This window comes from Malus domestica, chromosome 01, assembly GCF_042453785.1.
Source record: "Malus domestica chromosome 01, GDT2T_hap1".
NCBI classification, from domain to species: Eukaryota; Viridiplantae; Streptophyta; class Magnoliopsida; order Rosales; family Rosaceae; genus Malus; species Malus domestica.
Window position 1 is genome coordinate 26283509 of NC_091661.1, and position 21040 is coordinate 26304548.

The following is a 21040-nucleotide window of genomic DNA, read 5'->3' on the forward strand; positions in this document are numbered from 1 at the left end:
TCCATCGCTAATGCTACCATCATTGCTACCTTTAAACCCCAACCATTATACCGTTGTTGTTGCCATCATCGCTACCAGTCCTCCCACTGTTGTTGTTGCCACCACCCTTACTATGTTCATTTGGTCAATATATACAATTATATCATATTTATAAACACTTTCACACTACATTTTATACCATAATGTTTTAAAAAATACAATTTATCAAATGTTCAACTACTTTATTTTACTTATAATTATTTTTAAAGACAGAAAAAATAGTTTTTTATTATTTTTATTTTTTTAAAGGACAATTCCAAACTATCTATAAGAGCAAGTCCACCCCAAAGGGGTAGGTCGGCTCACATCCCCCAATATGGGCCGACACTTACAAAAAGTGCTACAGCCCAGCCCAAGCCGTCCCATAATGTGTTGAGCCAAGGCCCTATGTGACGTCATGCTGACGCTAGCGTGATGTCACTGGCCATTTTATTTTTTTTTGCTCCAGGCACGCACGAGTGGCCTCGTGTTCCAAAAGAAAAAACGGACGAGGCCCGCATGTTTAGGCGCGATAGGGGTGAGGGTCCGGATTCCACATGGCTCATTATGGACCGTTGGATTTCCAACGATAAAAAAAATTTGAAATTCAAATCCAACGCTTAGCCACGTGGTACGATATGGGCTGTTGGATTTGAATTCTTTTTCAAATCCAACGGTCTAGATTAATTATGTCACAGCCCGTTCCAAAATATTACATTCGTGGCTGTGAATGGACGAAATTGCCCTTATGAAATACTAAGTATGTGAAGCTCAAGTTGATAATTATCTAGGTTCCTAAGTTTTGAAAATAAAATGGAATTTAATAAGGATGAAACTTAGATTTTTTAGGTTAAAATTGTGTGGTTTGGAGTTGGGGATTGGAAAAGGACCACATGGGATCCCCACACCCCTCAATCCTCTCCCTATTTTCTGCATACTGTCTCTCTCTCTCCTCCCTCACGAATCTCTCTCTCTCTCTGTCACTCTTCTTCTCCGTTCGAACAAACCAACCACAAAACAACCTTAAACTTCCACCAACGACGGAGTTAAGACCACCATCAAACTCTTGGAACCTCCACGATCACGATGGTATCCATTTCAGGTAAGTTTTGCTTCGGAAAACCCTAGTTTTCAAATTACCCGTGAAATGGCACTGTTCATAAACTCTTAAATGGTGGTGTTTTAGCTTAAAACAAGATCACAGTGAGCTTTAGGATGTCCCAAGGAAGCTCGGAGTGCTTCGTTGGAAGTTTTCGGACGTAAGAACACGGAGATCGACAAGTTCAAAGTTTGGCCGGAGCTTTCGAGGCGTTTTCCGGCGAATCCCCGGCGATTTAGGAGTCGAGGTAGGTATTAATCTCTTCGTCTCATCAAGTACTACAACTTTCCTTTTTGTTTCACTCAATTTCGTTGAGTATTGAAGAAGTTATACTCATTTGAAAAATACCCAGTTTCCGGCGACCTCCGAGGCTTTCGAGGCAGTTTCCGGCCAAACCACGGCGAACTAGGTATTGTGCAAGGTACCATTCTCTTTGTCTCTTCAAGGGCTACAACTTTCGTTTTTGAATCACTTGATTTCGTTGAGAAATGACAAAGTTATGGCAATTTGAAAAACTGCCCAGAAAACGGCCGCCGGAAAAACCAGTCCGGCGACCCAAGGAAGAAGAAGGTGCTACAGTAAAAAAAAAATAAAAATAAAATTATTTTAAAAATATGTCGACGTCCGTGACGTCGAGTAGATCACTGTGGTATATTCATATACCTAAATTGAACACCGTATGAGAAAGTTATTGAAGATTGTTGGTTAGGTGTTCAAATAACGTTTTATAGTTTTCACATTTAGGTGAAAATGTGAATTGATGATCCGACCGTTGGATCATCACCAAAATTTGATACGTTATAGTACGTAATATTTGAGGATTATTGGAACTTACGGATTGGTAATCCGAGTTACGGATCTTCCGGAATTGGAATTGTAAGTCCATAATATAAAATGTTAACCGTCACTTAGTTTTGGAAATTGACGGAGATCCGACCGTTGGATGGTAATGAAATTTTAGGATGTTATCCTAGAGATATATTGTGGACCTCTGGAAGTTATGGATTTAAAATCTGAGTGGCAGATCTTCCGGATCGATCAACATAGTGACGTATTTTATATAAGTTATATTCTATCGATATGAATTCTGAGGTTGGAATTAATTATTGTTTTAGGCGCCGATCGTCATGACGCCTTGATGTGTGGTGCTAGGGAGTTGTAGGGCGAACTCCAGGTGAGTGGGCAGTTTTGTTTTCCGTATATATATATACTTGACGTTTCCCAGAAATTGAATTGAAATGAAAATATGTTTAAAATGAAATGCATATGAGTTATGTGGAAAAACGGGAAGTGAAATACCATGCATAGAATTGATATGAAAAGTATATAGAAATGTGAGTTGAAATGCCATGCATGAATTAATATATGATGCATATGTATGAATTGGTGCGGTGGACGCACAAGTAAGAATTGATTTATGATGCATATGTATGAATTGGTGCGGTGGACGCACATGTAAGAATTGATTTATGATGCATATGTATGAAATGGTGCGGTGGACGCACAGATGAGTATTTAATTACTGTTATGATGATGATGATATATATTGAGCTCAAATCCTGCACCATGGTTTAGTGCTTATAGTATTCACCGCATCGCACGCTCGCCTTGGATCCAAGTAGATGCTAGTCGTACAGTCCACGCGGAGTGGGTACGACAGACCAGTCGCGAGAGTGTTAGTGAGATTCCGACTGGTGGGTGACCTTAGATTATGTGCACAGATGATTTATGAGAAGCACTAGAGCGTAACTTGTGTGCAGAAGGCCGGACGGGTCACAGAGGTGACTCCGGTAGAGTGATAATGATAGATTTTGAGCTCTAGGTTCAACCGTATAGGGCTATTAGAGGGCCTACGGTTGATTACTTTCTTGCACCTGATATGATTATGTTGATGCATTCATACCTTATTACTGTTGAGATGATGTGGCATGGCATAATTAATATGAGAAATGTTGAGATGACATGGCATGGCATGATTGATAAAGAGATAATGTTGAGATAGTAAAAATGAAGTTTTGAGAATATATATGTATATTTATATTTTACATTTCTGGGAAAGTATACAGGTTTTACGGAGAGGGGTTACAACGTTTTGAGAAATGTTTGGATTTGGAAAAGAATTGTTTTACTGACCCACTCAATTTTGGTTTTGCGCCCCTCCAGGTTCAGGAATCACAAAGGTGTGGTGACTACGAGGAATTCGACGGTGTTCTGACAGATTGGACAAAATTAGGACTCACCTTCGGGTGTATCAACTTATAAATTGTATAATTAAAGCTTCCGTACTGTGCAAATGGTTACGTCACTCTCACGTGACGGCCAGCATGCCCTCCTTCGGGACCGGGTGTGTCAGTTGGTATCAGAGCATGGTTGCAATCTTGGACATCTTGAGAAGTTTCTAGTGAATTCTGTCAGAACTACACCGCCTCGTAGCAAACCACGTAGTTAGAGGAACTTAGTCTCCTTGATTTAGCGGGTTAGGGGAAACTATTCTTATGGTGATTCAGTATATTAGAAAAATGGACATTTTAAGACGGGTTATGAGTTGAATTTGAATCACTTAAGAGAAATGATGAACCTGAGGGAACAAAGTGACGGATTAACCAATTGGAAAAGATGTTTCGGAATATGCAAGTCAAAGGAATCTTCCTTCTGACAAGGGGTCGAGACGACTACCTGGTTTTGGTTATGAATTTGTATCCTGGTGGAAACAGGAGTATGAATTGTTGTCACCAGAGGAATCAGTCGATTGAGAATTGTTTAAGGACTTGTTTAAAGGAAAAGTTTATCCCTCCGGCATTTATCGATGGTAGTAAACAAGAGTTTACAAATATGAGACAAGGAAGGTGATGATCGAGGGATATTATAGAAAGTTTTCAGACTAGCCTCGTTCCATCCAGATATTGTTGTTAATTTGGTGGAGGTGTTATGTTGTTTTAAGCTGGGTGACAAAAGGGAAGTGGTATTTTGGGTGACCACTATCCATTGTAGTTCTTATCAGGAGTATGCTAGATGTTGTTGAATCTTGAGGACTCTGAGAACATGAGCAACGAGAATAAAGAAGAATAAGAAATGAATGGGAATTAAAAGAAGACGATAAAGTTAATGATTCGTCATATCAAGGATATAGAAAGATTCAGAGCTTCGAAAGAAGTGAAGCTAGAGTTAATTCTTCCAGCTGAGGTTTTAATGTCGCTGGTCAGAATAAAAGTGATGGATATACTGGTAATCCCAGATATTTGAGACAAGGTGTCTCGAGTAAAGGAAATGTACCTTGTGCAGCAGGTACAAAATTAACACTTTGGGAAATGTGAAATTAATGAATGTGTTTATGTGAACAGAAGGGACACAGAGTTGTGAATCGTCCCTAGAATCAGTTGTACTCAACAATTTTCCATGAAATCATAGTGTCGATTCAGCAGAGTTATGGATTTAGTAGTTTGGTCGGATTGACCGTGAGTACAGAGATATTTGATGAGTTATATGTTCAGCCGTACGGACCATGAGAAATGGATTTGACTGACACATGAGAAATTGGTGAGTTATAGGCTCGGCCGTGCCGACCACGCGGAGTGGATCTGGCCGACGTATTATTGAGATAAGAGTTGAATCAACCGTATTGGTTATTCTAGTTGACTTCGGCTGATATATTTCTTATTATGTATGTTATTACCTAGAGAGTAGTAAATAAATGTAGTTGAGACGAGTGTATGTATTTTGCATTGAGTGACAAAATAGTAATGTTATATCTTTGTGAGTGGTTGCCTACTTATCGAGACAACGATGATTTATCAGTATTGCGGGCTGCAGACCGTAATATTAATAACTCATTCGTGGATTCGTTAAGCAAGCAAACCGGTAGATTATTTTATGTTAGTATTGTACTTATTTGGAATGCTTAATAATAATAGAATATATATTGTATCAGTTAATTCTGTTCCATTAGATTGGTTGGTTATAATTGTGACAAGACGAAATGTTATGGGAAACCAGTACTTTCCATCGATCTGGATGAACAGAGATTACTTTTGTAAGTATGCAAAATGGATTGAGTCAGGCTGTTATTTATGCTGTGAGAGCAAAGAGATTGTTTTCGAAAGGCTGTCAAAAATACTTAGCTCATGTGGTGCTAAATGATGTTGTTTGGAGTAGTGTGAATAATGTCAAAAGAGTTCTTGCGGGCCCTGAGACTATGGATGAGTCTCCTCAAAGTATTCAGGTGATTAAGTTAACCTGAAGTAACCAGGAATGGCAAAAGAGATAATGGCAAAAGAGATAATGGCAAAAGAGACTAACAGATGGATATGCCACTAATCGAGTGTGTAAGGGAAATGGTTTGATATTTTTGGAAATTTCACCACGAACAGAAATGGCGAGAATTGGAAAGGAGACAAGATAAGATTTAGACACATCAGACCATTTTTTATCACTAAAGGAATCAATAAAGTTGCATACAAGTGGTGATGTCTTCAGAGTTGGCTAAGGTACTTAATGTATTTTGGGTTCGATGCGTTGTCACTAGGTGGCAGAGTCGTTACATGGGACCTTGGTGCAACTATTGAGAATTAAGCCGGATCTGATTGGTGAGGAACTAATGTCGACTTTGGATTGGAAAAAGAAGGTCCTAAGAATTAAGACAGAGTAAGTAGTAAAAGCTTTGTGAAGGAAATCATTCAGTAGAAAATTGTGTGGGAGAAAGAGAATCGGATGAGAGAGATTTATCCGAGGCTATTGTATGAGTATAGATGATTTAGTTGGTTGCTGGAATTTCGGGGACGAAATTCTATAAGGAGGGAAGATTGTCACAGCCCGTTCCAAAATATTACATTCGTGGCTGTGAATGGACGAAATTGCCCTTATGAAATACTAAGTATGTGAAGCTCAAGTTGATAATTATCTAGGTTCCTAAGTTTTGAAAATAAAATGGAATTTAATAAGGATGAAACTTAGATTTTTTAGGTTAAAATTGTGTGGTTTGGAGTTGGGGATTGGAAAAGGACCACATGGGATCCCCACACCCCTCAATCCTCTCCCTATTTTCTGCATACTGTCTCTCTCTCTCCTCCCTCACGAATCTCTCTCTCTCTCTGTCACTCTTCTTCTCCGTTCGAACAAACCAACCACAAAACAACCTTAAACTTCCACCAACGACGGAGTTAAGACCACCATCAAACTCTTGGAACCTCCACGATCACGATGGTATCCATTTCAGGTAAGTTTTGCTTCGGAAAACCCTAGTTTTCAAAGTACCCGTGAAATGGCACTGTTCATAAACTCTTAAATGGTGGTGTTTTAGCTTAAAACAAGATCACAGTGAGCTTTAGGATGTCCCAAGGAAGCTCGGAGTGCTTCGTTGGAAGTTTTCGGACGTAAGAACACGGAGATCGACAAGTTCAAAGTTTGGCCGGAGCTTTCGAGGCGTTTTCCGGCGAATCCCCGGCGATTTAGGAGTCGAGGTAGGTATTAATCTCTTCGTCTCATCAAGTACTACAACTTTCCTTTTTGTTTCACTCAATTTCGTTGAGTATTGAAGAAGTTATACTCATTTGAAAAATACCCAGTTTCCGGCGACCTCCGAGGCTTTCGAGGCAGTTTCCGGCCAAACCACGGCGAACTAGGTATTGTGCAAGGTACCATTCTCTTTGTCTCTTCAAGGGCTACAACTTTCGTTTTTGAATCACTTGATTTCGTTGAGAAATGACAAAGTTATGGCAATTTGAAAAACTGCCCAGAAAACGGCCGCCGGAAAAACCAGTCCGGCGACCCAAGGAAGAAGAAGGTGCTACAGTAAAAAAAAATAAAAATAAAATTATTTTAAAAATATGTCGACGTCCGTGACGTCGAGTAGATCACTGTGGTATATTCATATACCTAAATTGAACACCGTATGAGAAAGTTATTGAAGATTGTTGGTTAGGTGTTCAAATAACGTTTTATAGTTTTCACATTTAGGTGAAAATGTGAATTGATGATCCGACCGTTGGATCATCACCAAAATTTGATACGTTATAGTACGTAATATTTGAGGATTATTGGAACTTACGGATTGGGAATCCGAGTTACGGATCTTCCGGAATTGGAATTGTAAGTCCATAATATAAAATGTTAACCGTCACTTAGTTTTGGAAATTGACGGAGATCCGACCGTTGGATGGTAATGAAATTTTAGGATGTTATCCTAGAGATATATTGTGGACCTCTGGAAGTTATGGATTTAAAATCTGAGTGGCAGATCTTCCGGATCGATCAACATAGTGACGTATTTTATATAAGTTATATTCTATCGATATGAATTCTGAGGTTGGAATTAATTATTGTTTTAGGCGCCGATCGTCATGACGCCTTGATGTGTGGTGCTAGGGAGTTGTAGGGCGAACTCCAGGTGAGTGGGCAGTTTTGTTTTCCGTATATATATATACTTGACGTTTCCCAGAAATTGAATTGAAATGAAAATATGTTTAAAATGAAATGCATATGAGTTATGTGGAAAAACGGGAAGTGAAATACCATGCATAGAATTGATATGAAAAGTATATAGAAATGTGAGTTGAAATGCCATGCATGAATTAATATATGATGCATATGTATGAATTGGTGCGGTGGACGCACAAGTAAGAATTGATTTATGATGCATATGTATGAATTGGTGCGGTGGACGCACATGTAAGAATTGATTTATGATGCATATGTATGAAATGGTGCGGTGGACGCACAGATGAGTATTTAATTACTGTTATGATGATGATGATATATATTGAGCTCAAATCCTGCACCATGGTTTAGTGCTTATAGTATTCACCGCATCGCACGCTCGCCTTGGATCCAAGTAGATGCTAGTCGTACAGTCCACGCGGAGTGGGTACGACAGACCAGTCGCGAGAGTGTTAGTGAGATTCCGACTGGTGGGTGACCTTAGATTATGTGCACAGATGATTTATGAGAAGCACTAGAGCGTAACTTGTGTGCAGAAGGCCGGACGGGTCACAGAGGTGACTCCGGTAGAGTGATAATGATAGATTTTGAGCTCTAGGTTCAACCGTATAGGGCTATTAGAGGGCCTACGGTTGATTACTTTCTTGCACCTGATATGATTATGTTGATGCATTCATACCTTATTACTGTTGAGATGATGTGGCATGGCATAATTAATATGAGAAATGTTGAGATGACATGGCATGGCATGATTGATAAAGAGATAATGTTGAGATAGTAAAAATGAAGTTTTGAGAATATATATGTATATTTATATTTTACATTTCTGGGAAAGTATACAGGTTTTACGGAGAGGGGTTACAACGTTTTGAGAAATGTTTGGATTTGGAAAAGAATTGTTTTACTGACCCACTCAATTTTGGTTTTGCGCCCCTCCAGGTTCAGGAATCACAAAGGTGTGGTGACTACGAGGAATTCGACGGTGTTCTGACAGATTGGACAAAATTAGGACTCACCTTCGGGTGTATCAACTTATAAATTGTATAATTAAAGCTTCCGTACTGTGCAAATGGTTACGTCACTCTCACGTGACGGCCAGCATGCCCTCCTTCGGGACCGGGTGTGTCAAATTATCTTAATAAAAATTTGTTTAAAAATTTAGAATTTTTTTAAATATTATTTTTTCTATAAATACCTAACCATCATCTTCCACCTTACATCACATTTCAATATTTTTGACACTTTCAACCAAAATAGTACTTTCGGAAAATGACACGTGGCATAATAAGATTGGTTAAAAATCCTACCCAAAATTAAAATTATTTTATTTTATTTTATAAAAAATAAATAATATTTTAAATGAGCTGGATGCCAGCGCATTTTATAAGTGTGGAGATTATTTGTGCCAACGTATTTTTTAAGGATGGAGAAGCATTTGACTAATTTACTGTTCATGAGATATATAATTGTTCACTGAGTAGATTAAGGGGTGGTTTGGGAGTGAGGTGCTTAAAAAAAAAGCACCCATGAAAAAAGCTGTGAAGGTTTTAGGTGTTTGGTAAACTGAAAAAAATGGCTTATTTTGGAAGCTGCTGTGAGAATAAGCTAAAATCAAAGGAAAAAGCTGAAGCTGCTATTTGTAGCTTTGGAAAACTGGCTTTTTTTCAAAGCACACGGAGCTACAGTACTCTTTTAATGAAAAGATCCACTATCAGACTGCTTTTTTTTTTCCAAAAGCACTTTTACAAAAAAGTTTACCAAACACTCTGCTGATTTATTTCACAGCCGCTTATTCTCACAGCACAGCCGCTTATTCTCACAACAACTTTATTTCAAAGCACAGCAATACCAAACCAGCCATAAATAGGTTGAGTGCAACGCATTTTTTAGGGATAGACTAGCTATGCATATTCCAAACCGGACCGTGCGACCCGTGCGTATCGTGTCGTTTGGTTAAACGCAATGCCGTGTGTTTTCAGAACGAGATGATGAGATTTTAAGCGAATTGTTGTGAACTCCGTCGCCGACAATGGAAGTCCGACTCGGTTTTCTGAAATGGGTTGCAGTCATCTTAACGATTCTGGACCGAGTTAACTCGGTCTCCGGTAGCTGCCATTTCAGTTTCGTCGACGATAACAAGCTCTACAACTACACTCTGGACTCTCCCATCCCTTTCTTCCCTCATGGCGTCCAAAGCGAAGATGGGTACTCTCTCTGTCCTCTACTTGATATGGGGTTTTCTTATTTTCACGAATCGTTAATGGTAACTTGTAATTTCTAGTTATTCTCACTGTCAATGATTTTCTTTTCATGATATTAATCTCCAATTTGCTGCAATGGTGGAATATTTACCTCATCTGCATGTATTTTTCTGTGCATGTCTTGCAACTGTTTGATTGCTGTGGATGTTGTTATGAAATTTGTGATTTTTATGTTAGATGCACGAGGTTCTTGGAATTGTGCAAAATAATGTGCTTCTCTCCTGCCGAAACTGGTTTTCATTAAGGCGGCTTAATGCGCTTTTGTTCGAAAGAAATTTGGTTGAGCCATTCTGATTTTGCCTAGTTTGATATTTGGAAGCATCTTAAACTGCAATAGTTATACGGTACATTATGGTTTAAGGGGTTGCAGAGATTTTTCGCACTCTTGAGCTTTGGACAGAGGTTGTATTCTGGCCGATACTCTTATGTATGGCGGCATTCGTGATGTTATTAGTTAATCATCAATTTGGTCAAGCAAAATTCATTTTTCCTTGCTGCTAAACTTCGTTACTACAGGTTCTACAAGGTGGCAGCAAATGAGACTGTGCTCTGGTTTCAGGTTCGCTCCATCAGGTCACACCTTTGTTTTTTAACTGATATTTTGTGTGACGATGATCATGATAATATCACAATGCAGTGGTTTGTTATTTTCTTTAACCGATATCATGTTAACTTTTACAAGCCTAAGCCTTATTAATGTCGCTAGGTTCATTATTGAGTTTATTTTCTTTGACTGTCTGGAGCAGCTTTGCGATGGAATGATTTTCAATCACGACCCACCTAGATGTGTTGATTGCCGGGTAAATTTGTCAGCTCTATTGCTATTATTTTCTTTATGTTGATGATATAGAAGGCACTGAGACTGTTGCAATTTTGAAATGATTCGCACTTATTTACTTGGTACTTAGTTCCTCCCTATATTTTGATCCGTAAGGGAGCTGCTCCGGGGTTTGCTCTCATTTTCTCTATCTCTGCCTTTGAAGAAAAGAGAGGGTTAGAGAAAGATGGCAATTTGGAAATTGACAGCTAAAGCTGGCACTTACACTGCTAGCTAAACAACTTGAGAGTTATTTCTAAATTTAGAATCTAAAACTAGCAAAATGCTGCGGAAGTTAATAGAATATTGCAACAGCTTTCAAAGGTCCTAATTGTCATTTGCTTCCTTTTACTTTTAACCTTTATTTTGGATTCAATTACTGATAAATCTTTTTAACAATTGACTCGAGTATTACTGTTCACATATAATTCCAGGCTCTTGATCCAGGGTGTAATGGGCAGAGTAGCCTTTTGTTCAAAATTGGATAAGAAAGATAAAGATAGTAATATGTACTTCCTACCCAAATTTCTGTAGAATACCTTATTTATTTGACTATCATATTGAACATTGCAGGATTGTGGGGGTGCATCACGCTGTGGCATGGGTTGTAGTGCGCTTGTGGCAAACAACATAGAAGGTACATATGCTTTGCTTTTTCAGATGATTAATGACGTAGCCCTCCATGTACTTTACTGTATCTATTGCTTGTTGGTAAAGTCGAGAAAAGGAATTCACATTCAATTGCTTAGGTATGAGAGCGGTAGTCGGTGACTCAATCATGTTTGGGAATAAACAAATTAATTTCTTTCAGAAATAAGTTCCTTCTGTTGACTAGCTCTGCAGAAGTAGATCTTTAATTTGGACATGTTCTGGAGCAAATAATGCTTTAAGGATCATGATCTGATGAATGCTCTTGCAAGTTGTATTGTGATACACAGTAGCTATTCATAAATAGTGTAAAAAAATTGTGACAGCTAAACTTTTTCATGACATCGTATGCTCTGTGGCTTCAAACAAAATTCTCTTGATTTCTTGTATAATGTGCTTTGATACATTAGAAATTGGGAGCCTGTGATGCCCTCATTTTAATTTCAAACAAAGCAGGAGACTGTGAGGGCTTTCTCATCTAATTTGGATTGAAAATTGTTCTATTTTGGAAGACTCTGTTTAATCTTCTAAAATGAACCAAGTGGTAACTGCAGGTTACGATGTGTGCACTACCATTGGGCGTGCCTCAAGCATTGACATGAACATAATTGGTGAGATTTCTTTTCCATTTTTTTTCGAATCTCCCCCAGATATAAAATTGTATGATACCTTCAGGTTTTCATTACTATAGCTCGAATATGGCATTGCGCAAATATGTATGGACATGCATGCTTTCTGACCAAATTGATTTGGTTTGTGCATAAAATTTTGGAAATTTATGACTTGTTATGGCAGACAGGAAGAATCCTAACACTGGTGTCATTGTTAAGATGTCTAGTAGTGGCCTAAAGTTCAACTGTTCGCTGTCTGTGTCTGTGATTTGTGATCCCAATAGAGTTCAGGCAAGACCTTATACGAAATTATTTGCATAATTTGAAATGATCTAGAATTCTGCATGCTTGGTTAATGATCCAGTTTCTTATCTTTCTATTTTACAGGGGCCACATTCACTTGAGAAAACTGGGAAATGCGACTATGTGAGTTCTTTCAGTTTCAGAATATCTTTCATTCCTCCTTGCTTAGTGCTTAATCTTATATACTATATGATTATACTTTGATAAAGCTGTCCATGGGAGTAGCGATATTTTGTCCATATTCTGTGAACTGTGCAGTGTACACTATGGAGTATAGACCTTTGGCCCTCTGTCTTCAGCTTTTGTATTGCTAAGCTTCTTGCCTGATTTAATAAGTTCCTTTAGCTTGAATCTTCCCTCGGTAGATCTCCAGCCATATTTATTAATTAAACTAATCTGATTTGAATGGTAGACTTGTGTGGAACTGAAGATGTGCTCAACCTGTTTCATTTTCCTGCTTATCATTAGTGTGCTTTGGTGTTGCCTGAAGATGTGTCCTATTTTTTTTTTCTTTCTCAGCTGGTGGCGCTTTATCTTTTAGGCTTTCTTTTTGTGTATATGGTTCAGGTGAAGGAAAGGGTGGTGGTATTGACTATTGAGAAATACAGATAAACTAGCTATGTTTGTCGTTGCTAATGAATGAAATCATAGATTTCAAAATAGGGATGCATGAAGCTTTGAAATGCATGGCACTGGCTCTCTGTTGACAGTTCATTTTGTGACATTGAAATGGATTTTCAGCGAGTGTATGAACAATGTACAAAATATGAGGTTCATAATCTTCTCATCCTTATGACAGGCTACAGTATTGACACATCCTTCTGGCTGTGCCAAGATTGAACACGTGCATGGGAGAGGGTGGGGCTGGCTTGGTACCTTAGGAATCATGTAAGAGTAAAATTTTTTCCTGAACGTTAATACCAATGGGATTTTCTATGTCTACTGTTGAAGTTTTTCTGAGTCATCTTAATTGATTGATAAGTTGATAACTTATCTGGATTTCAGAATCTTATGCCTTTTTGGAGCTTATCTGCTGGTTGGGGCAGGTTATCGATATATCAAACTTGGAGTTCGTGGAATACACGTATGTTCCTCAATTAGATCAGCTTCTTTTTGTTCAAAAAAAAAAAAAAGATCAGCTTCTTGCATACAAACCATTTAGTTATGCTTGAGTTTGTCCATTCATGTGTCTTGAATTTTTTTTATGCATAGCTCCATCTATTTGCTGTGTATCAATTTGAAATGGAATTCAAGTTTTCTTAAATTTATAGAGGAAAAACTAATATATGTCAAGAGTCAGGTAAAATGGTGGTCATGAATTAGGCATAGGAAACTTGGTGATAGATATCAAACAGTGGTTGGTCCATTGAAGGAAATGTTGAAGGGGAGAGAGAACCAAATTGCATGATCATTACGGCAAAAGGGAATTCAAATTTGTAAGAGTCATGAAATAGGGAATCCGCACGTTCCTTTTACCATTATTACTATAAATCCATATGCCATGTTGGGGACAAAACTATTCTTTATTTTTTTTATTTTTTATTTTGGCAGCATACCATTTCGAAATGTGACATGTTAGATCTCATTGCAATGGCGGAAAATATCTTAATTGTTACTAGTATTCTGGAATCTGGGCAAGGTTCCAAAGTGTTCCTTCAGTGTTTACGTGATGGGAATTTAACTATGATTTGGTGCTTCTCCTCTTTACAGATTATACCAAACTTGGACTTTTGGACCGGCTTACCTCAAACTACACAGGTATTCTGCTTAGGTTTACTGATCTGTCTCTTTCCACCGTACTTCTAGTGACTGGGCACAGATATAAACAATTTTCAATTAGAATGCTTTTTTTTCTTCTTCTTAAGGTGTCAAGATATTGTTAATAATACCACCCTTTGTCTTTCCAGAGTTTGTTTGCATTCTTAATGCACAAATTTAGGGGCTCTTCTCATGGTCTTCGAAGCACCTATTCTCCTGTCGACTTTTGAGCATAGAGATATTTGTTTTAGTTCAAGCTGGTGAATTGATTTTGTATCATCTGTGCTCTGCCATCAACATTCAGCAAAAACAGAATGGATCAGTATGCGGCAACAGCCTAGTCAAAACTAGCACTTAAGCTTGGCATGCACCATCATATAAAGGGTGCCTTCTCCGTCTCACGTATGCTTTTCATTTTATTTTCCGTCACGAGTCATATATTTAGTTGCAACGTAAAGGAACCCTCCTTACCAAGTACTAGTTTACTTGTTATTTTCCTTCTACATTGTGTCAGCTGCTGTTCAGGCAATTTTGAATGTATTGGTTTCCACACGAATTTTAATATTTCTCCACATAAATTAAAAATATGAATACGTTAGATGTTTAGTGTCATGCATTATCTTGCATGTTGGAATGTATGGTAGTGTGCTACTATATCTTTGATATGATTTATTGAAGGTTAATATCTTGCATATTTACAGAGGCTGAATTGACGGATTGATTTAGATGTTTGATGAGATGCAGTTACTGAACAGATATATTTTTATGGTAGAACTATGTTATGCATTGATGCTTACTCAACAAAAAGCTATTGGATTTTGGATTAGTAGTATGGTGATATGATGGGAGAAAGGCTGTTTGGAGCGTTTCTCACCACAGAAACCCTCATGAATTGAAAATATCAAAGGCTTTACCTGATGTGCCATTATTTTCTTACTGATTCTGATGTGGCTGGCTAACAACATTGTCGAGGTTCTTTGAAAAGCACCAGAAAATGCAACAAGGGTGAAGGTTCTTAACCACAACTCTTTCATACATGAAGTCTGCCTCATTTTGATTTGGCCATTTGCAATGTGCTCTGTGTCTCTTCAGTCTCAGGTATGAATTTATTTGTCAACTTTTGTAATGAAATTTTATGTGTTTGGAAATTTTTTTGTACTTAGGAGGGATGAATCGTATTTTCTTGGTGAAGATTATCGAAATTTATGTACTGTGAACTCTTCCTTTGGTATCTTTCTTCATATTTTGGTGAGGAAGTGAAGGGGGTTCTGGGGTTCAACAGCGAGAAAATTAATTTTTAAAAGCATTTACCGTGTGAGCTTTACAGACATAGAGAAAATCAAACTTTCTGTTTTGCGTCGATGCATGCATTTCTCACATTGTATTTTCTGAACTTTATTTATAGAACTTACACTAAAGTTGGATCTAAAACGTCCTTGCGTTGTCCCAATGTCATTAGAGGTCGTGGAACAATAGGAATACATTGACTTACCTGGGTCATAACCGGTGTCTGTGGGTTCTATTCCTTTCTTTGGCATCGGTTAAACCTCTTCTTCCTACGCCTATGGCTTCGGTTCCCCCTTGAGAGAGTCGACAAGGTTACAAGTTATTAGTTAGTCAATAATTGTAATTAATTAATTTTGGCCAAACTATGATTATTTGTTGTGATTAAATGTGAGGTGATCAGCTGAGCTGCTACTTCTTTGTTGTATTATTGAGTACAGAATTAAGAAAGCCAAAGCAGGTGAATGCCAACCACTTTGAGCCTGAAATATTACCCACTTTCCAATCACCCTCCACCTAAAACTAATATTTCATCTCTCTCTCTCTCTCTCTCTCTCTCTCTCTCTCTCTCAAAGTAGAGAATTTGATAGACACTATTACTTATAATCATGCACCTGTAGTAGTCTCACCCACTCCGCTCCACTTGTATTCTTGGAATTCAGTTTTTCTTTTGGGACCAGAAATGGTATTTGGTTTAATGATTTCCCATACACAGAAATGCCTGAGATGCAATTTACTATTCATTGGCCTACCTTTGGATATCATATCGGCTTCAATAGTAAGGGAATCAAACCACCACGGCGTTGCTAAGTGACTGGGGATGAATTTTAAACTCTATTTCACTTGGCACGTCTTGGGTTCAATTCCTAGCGCTGGTGAATCATCCAATGGTGATTAGGAGTAGGTTGAAATGCATCTGTGAGTCTTTCCAGCCTCTACAAGAGTGGATTGTCATAGCAAAACCAATAGTTGCTCTCCCTTTTAAAAATTTCTTCAATTTTAGATTTATTCCTCCTTTGCTACTTAGCACTATGGTCTAGTAGTATTTCTCTTTAAGTGAGATGTCTTATGTTTAATTATTAGCAAAGACGAATTTGAATCACATTATTACTAGCTAATTATAAGGCTAAGCCCACCCCTCCTATGTAGAGAATATAATTTGTTCAAGAAAAAAAAAATTACTCCTCCTTTTAAATCACTTAATTCATTTTTCTTTTTCTGTAACAACAGGATTAAAATTAGTGCATTTTTGCTCATCACCGTAACCATCTCGTTATTTACTAGGTGTCATTTCATTTTCACCTAATTATAGTTAATTTTTTTTTCAAAATTAAAAGGGAGCATTTATTGTGAAATATAACTATGATTAAGTGGAAAAGAAAAACTATGATTAAGTGGAATGACGCATGGTAGGTAATAAGGTGTACGGAGTCGACGTTGGTGCTGAGACTGCCGATTTTTAATATAATATTCCCGACCCAAATGATTCTTATATATTTGTTCTTCTCACGGACGATGAATCTGTATGGAGACCTCCATCTCATAATTTCCAATCCAAACTAAATCACACATCCAAACACAATTATACGATTTCACGAGACTAATGAAGCCACCGCCGTACTCCTCCTCCGCCGCCGTCTTCCGCAAGGCTAGACTCTCTCCCTACCTCTTCACCCTCCTCTCCTTCGTCCTCTTCGTCTCCGTCCTCTACGGCGCGGACCTCACCTGCATTTTCGGCCACCGTCAACTCACCACCAGCTCCGACCCACTCGTTATCAAAACCGTTGAGTCAACCTACCTCATTCCACCGAGTCAATCAATTTCCTATTGCAAAAATTTGAATATTTTTCAATTTACTAAATTGGGTTTTGCGTTTTGGGGCTAGGGAAGAAGAGGGAGAAGCTGCCGTTCGCCGTCGGCAAGACCGACGAAGGGTGCGACGTGTTCAGCGGGAGGTGGGTTTTTGACGAGTCGACTCGGCCGCTTTACGAGGAATCGGAGTGCCCGTACATTCAGCCGCAGCTGACCTGCCAAGAACACGGGCGGCCCGACAAGGACTACCAGAAATGGCGGTGGCAGCCCCACGGCTGCGATCTTCCCAGGTCAGTTGCTCAGTCGCTATAAAAAAAAAAAAGGCGTCAATTCCTCGTTTTAATCGGCGTTGTTTGGGGAAGTTGAGCCGATTTTTTGCTTTCCCTTTTGAGCTTTTACAAAAAGCATCGTACGACCGGAACTCTCCTCGTTCTGTATCCCTACGTACGTATCTCGTCACCGACAAACGAAACGGTTTTGTCCCTTTGTCCTTGTTTGACGAACCGGTTTTCCCAATCGAACCGGCTGGGTTGCTTCCAGCCGGCCGGGTCGACAGTTGTTTATACGCTGCCGTTCTGTTCCTGGGGAAATCGAGATCGCGTACATTCCTTCCATCTGTCGCCCGTTCGAGACAACTAAGGGACGGGGCCCACTGTTCCATAGAACAGCGGGGAAGAGGTGGGGCCCAAATTGTGTACGGGCTTACCGAGTGCCATAGTATGGGCTATTTAGAACGGCCCGGAGATAATCTAAAAGTGCTTTTAGGTATTAGAAGCATTTTCAAGAGAAGCACGTGACCATACTTTGATTTTTACTAAACATTTCAACGTGTTTATCATAAAATTACTTTTAACATAAGCGTTTATGAACATATGTACTTTTTAGAGATACAATCTCAAACAGGGATTAAGATCCTCTTTTGATCTCAGCCCACGGACCGAGCAATTAGAGCGTTCAAGAGAGAGAGATATGGACGTTGGACAGAGAGAGAGATGTGTTGTGTGAGGTAGGCCAATGGGATGGGCCAATGAAGACCAATAAAATTTAAGGTCTGGATTGCTCGGTTCGCAGGCTTTAGAGTTTGAGATCCGGAGAGGATCTAAATCCCTCAAACAGCCCCTAGTTGTACCACAATTGTCCTAACAAATTATAGTATGTTTAATTTATTCATAAACAGCCATGTTAAAATACATAATTTTACCTTCTAATAATTCTGCATATTTGTCACTGGTAGTTTTTATTTGGTGTTACAATGTCATTGGTATTAACATTAATTTGATAATCTTATAAAAATCATATATCCTTCGATGATGGATTTTTTCTAATTTACCAATAGAGTAACATGTATAACGTTCTTCTCACAAATTATGCAGCTTCAATGCCACATTGATGCTCGAGACGATACGAGGGAAGCGGATGATGTTCGTTGGAGATTCTCTGAACCGGGGTCAGTATGTTTCCATGATTTGTCTTCTCCACAAGCTCATCCCGGATGATGCCAAATCCATGGAGACCTTCGACTCAGACTCGCGAACTGTTTTCACAGCCAAGGTGACATTTCATTGACGTTTTCACTTTTTCTCATACTTCTCAAATGTACATTGACGTTTTACTGACTCATTTACTATTCTGTGTTCCATAATGTGCAGACATACAATGCCACAATCGAGTTCTATTGGGCGCCGTTTCTGCTTGAATCAAACTCGGATAATGCTATCGTCCATAGGATATCTGACAGGATTGTAAGGAAAGGGTCCATCAATAAGCACGGCAAACATTGGAAGGGCGTTGATTTATTGGTGTTCAATACTTATCTGTGGTGGATGACCGGCGTGGAATTTAAAATAATGTACTTTCTTGCCCCTATCAAATTATAAATTACTTAACTCTCTCTTCCTATATTGCTTAAAAAAATGTCTAATTGCTGAAATTTTAATTTTCAGACTAGGTTCCTTCAATGATGAGGTGAAAGATATTGTGAAGCTGCCAACGACAGAGGCTTATCGTATGGCGATGAAAACTATGTTAAGATGGGTGCGGAAGAACATGGACCCCAAGAAGACAAGGGTCTTTTTCACTAGCATGTCACCTTCTCATGGAAAGTGAGCACAATTCTCTCAACACTATTTATTCAAATCATAAATATAGCATTCAAAATTGTGATGACCCCGATGCGTAACTTGTGCTTGAAGTTTTCACAAGATTAAGGTGGACTGACATTTGATATTTGGCAGTGGTATAGAATGGGGAGGTGAACCAGGAGGTAACTGTTACAACCAGACTACTTTGATTGAGGATCCAAACTACTGGGGTTCAGATTCCCGGAAAAACATAATGGAGGTAATTGGAGATGTATTTAGTAAATCGAAGGTGCCCATTTCTTTTCTCAACATCACGCAACTCTCAAACTATCGCAAGGACGCCCACACATCAATCTACAAGAAGCAGTGGTCCCCTCTGACTCCCGAGCAAATAGCCAACCCTGTTAGCTATGCCGATTGCGTGCATTGGTGTTTGCCTGGCCTTCAAGATACTTGGAACGAGCTTCTGTTCGCCAAACTTTTCTATCCTTGATCATGGTCCAAAGTGGTGAGTTCTCATCCTCTGCCCTTTCAAGATGGTCATTGCATGGTGAGATCTAGCTGGTGGCAAGGAATAAGTGTAAATTAGTTATCCATGAAAAATTTGGCATGGAAGATAGATAGATTGAATCCTGCTTTGAAGTTGAAATGTGAAAAATGAAAATTTTGTTATGAAATTTGAGGTTTGTGAAGGAGAATACTTGAGTATAGTAATTAATTAAAAGTGTTGATGCACAAAACCGGAGGGTCTTGGAACAACGTAAATCCAACCGTGAATCTGCAAGAGAGTAAAGAACACAAGATGTATCGTGGTTCACCTCAATGTTTGGGCTACGTCCACACTGATATTGATTGTATTTCTCTCTAACTGTATGTATGGATTACAAGGGTGAGGGGGAGTTCCCCAGAGAAAGAGAGAGTTTGAGAGTAGGGATTGTGGTGAGGATGAGACCTCTGTTTAGAGGATGTGAGGCTTGAGGATTGTGAGGGTGAGGAGTCTCTTTTATAGAGTAATGACTCCTCACTTATTACATATTTGCCCTCTTCATTTATTACATAATTATATTTGAGTCTCTTAAGTATTTATACGAGGTCTAAATACGAAGGCCCAAAGTATAGTATAAACAAAAAGAAAGTAGAGAATTATCACATTGTTTTCAAGGGCACTCTGTTCGAGTCATGTTTCGTAGACGGCTTTGAAGCCAAATGACATTGTATTTTTTGCAAACCATCAGGTATCACTCACTGATCAACTTCTAAAAACATGTTGGTACTGTTGGCCACATATGCCTCGTACGTTGTCGTTTTTGATAGTCAAACTTGAGACCTTTCTCTAATATATAATCATAGCTTCTAATTTTACAAAGGAAAATAAGGGGATGATTGAGATTTAATTTTTCAAAAGCCACTAAGGGAAAAAGAAGTTATATCACACAGAGGGGACGTTGAGGGGGAGTGAAAGGTGCAGTCGCATATAACCTCAAATTTGAAGGGGCCTCCAAAATTTTGCCATCTAATATTATGTAAGGGAGACTTTGGATGCGGTCCCTAGTTATGAATAGTCTTTGACTGAAACCTTGTTGGTTTTCAATTTTTGATCCAAGTCCCTGAAATTAATTGATAATTTATTTCTATGTACGTTACTATATTTTTTAAATTAAAAATTAAAATTTATAGTTGTTTATAGTAATGAGATTTTAAATAAAAAACCATAATTTGTGGGATTAAAAATATTAAAATATAAATATACTATTGTGTGTGTGTGTGTGTAAACATGGGTACATTCATAAAAAATAACCAAAAAATTATTGTATCAAAACATGGGTACATTCTTCAAAATGGGTACATTTAGCAAAAATAAAAATGGGTACAAATAAATAAAAAAATATGGGTACAATACAAATAAAACTTTAAAA

At 38.5% G+C, this 21040-nt stretch overlaps 2 protein-coding genes and 2 long non-coding RNA genes across 5 annotated transcripts; all 4 read left to right on the forward strand.

Moving 5' to 3' along the window:
* The first annotated feature begins 959 nt into the window (after positions 1-959).
* On the forward strand, positions 960-3411 carry LOC139197620 (uncharacterized). Its single transcript, XR_011583178.1, has 5 exons — positions 960-1120; positions 1205-1364; positions 1470-1538; positions 2233-2291; positions 3281-3411. It is a non-coding gene; the product is annotated as an uncharacterized lncRNA (long non-coding RNA).
* A 2757-nt stretch (positions 3412-6168) lies between these two features.
* Positions 6169-8619, forward strand: LOC139197621 (uncharacterized). Its single transcript, XR_011583179.1, has 5 exons — positions 6169-6329; positions 6414-6573; positions 6679-6747; positions 7441-7499; positions 8489-8619. It is a non-coding gene; the product is annotated as an uncharacterized lncRNA (long non-coding RNA).
* Positions 8620-9460: 841 nt separating this feature from the next.
* On the forward strand, positions 9461-14553 carry LOC103406452 (uncharacterized). Its single transcript, XM_029102070.2, has 11 exons — positions 9461-9754; positions 10327-10369; positions 10557-10610; positions 11201-11264; positions 11830-11886; positions 12071-12177; positions 12274-12312; positions 12989-13077; positions 13195-13273; positions 13900-13947; positions 14097-14553. Exons 1-11 carry the CDS (start codon positions 9579-9581, stop codon positions 14175-14177), a joined length of 837 nt encoding a protein of 278 aa, XP_028957903.1. The 5' UTR covers positions 9461-9578; the 3' UTR covers positions 14178-14553.
* A 95-nt stretch (positions 14554-14648) lies between these two features.
* Positions 14649-19822, forward strand: LOC103426438 (protein trichome birefringence-like 33). Of its 2 annotated transcripts, none has more exons than XM_029102068.2 (6): positions 14649-15045; positions 17122-17333; positions 18417-18594; positions 18693-18892; positions 18987-19145; positions 19278-19822. In XM_029102068.2, the coding sequence occupies exons 1-6, from the start codon at positions 15019-15021 to the stop codon at positions 19615-19617; spliced, it is 1116 nt and encodes a 371-aa protein (XP_028957901.1). In that variant the 5' UTR covers positions 14649-15018; the 3' UTR covers positions 19618-19822. The 2 variants fall into 2 exon arrangements, with proteins under 2 accessions (XP_028957901.1, XP_028957898.1); XM_029102065.2 differs by lacking the exon at positions 14649-15045 and adding an exon at positions 16618-17014.
* The last annotated feature ends 1218 nt before the right edge of the window (positions 19823-21040 follow it).

Coding starts and splice junctions, on each gene's coding strand:
- LOC103426438 (XM_029102065.2), top strand. CDS start 16,835: ATGAAGCCACCGCCGTACTCCTCCTCCGCCGCCGTCTTCCGCAAGGCT. Junction 18,595..18,692: donor GAACTGTTTTCACAGCCAAG/GTGACATTTCAT, acceptor CATAATGTGCAG/ACATACAATGCCACAATCGA. Junction 18,893..18,986: donor GGCGTGGAATTTAAAATAAT/GTACTTTCTTGC, acceptor TTTAATTTTCAG/ACTAGGTTCCTTCAATGATG.
- LOC103406452 (XM_029102070.2), top strand. CDS start 9,579: ATGGAAGTCCGACTCGGTTTTCTGAAATGGGTTGCAGTCATCTTAACG. Junction 9,755..10,326: donor GGCGTCCAAAGCGAAGATGG/GTACTCTCTCTG, acceptor TCGTTACTACAG/GTTCTACAAGGTGGCAGCAA. Junction 11,265..11,829: donor TGTGGCAAACAACATAGAAG/GTACATATGCTT, acceptor TGGTAACTGCAG/GTTACGATGTGTGCACTACC.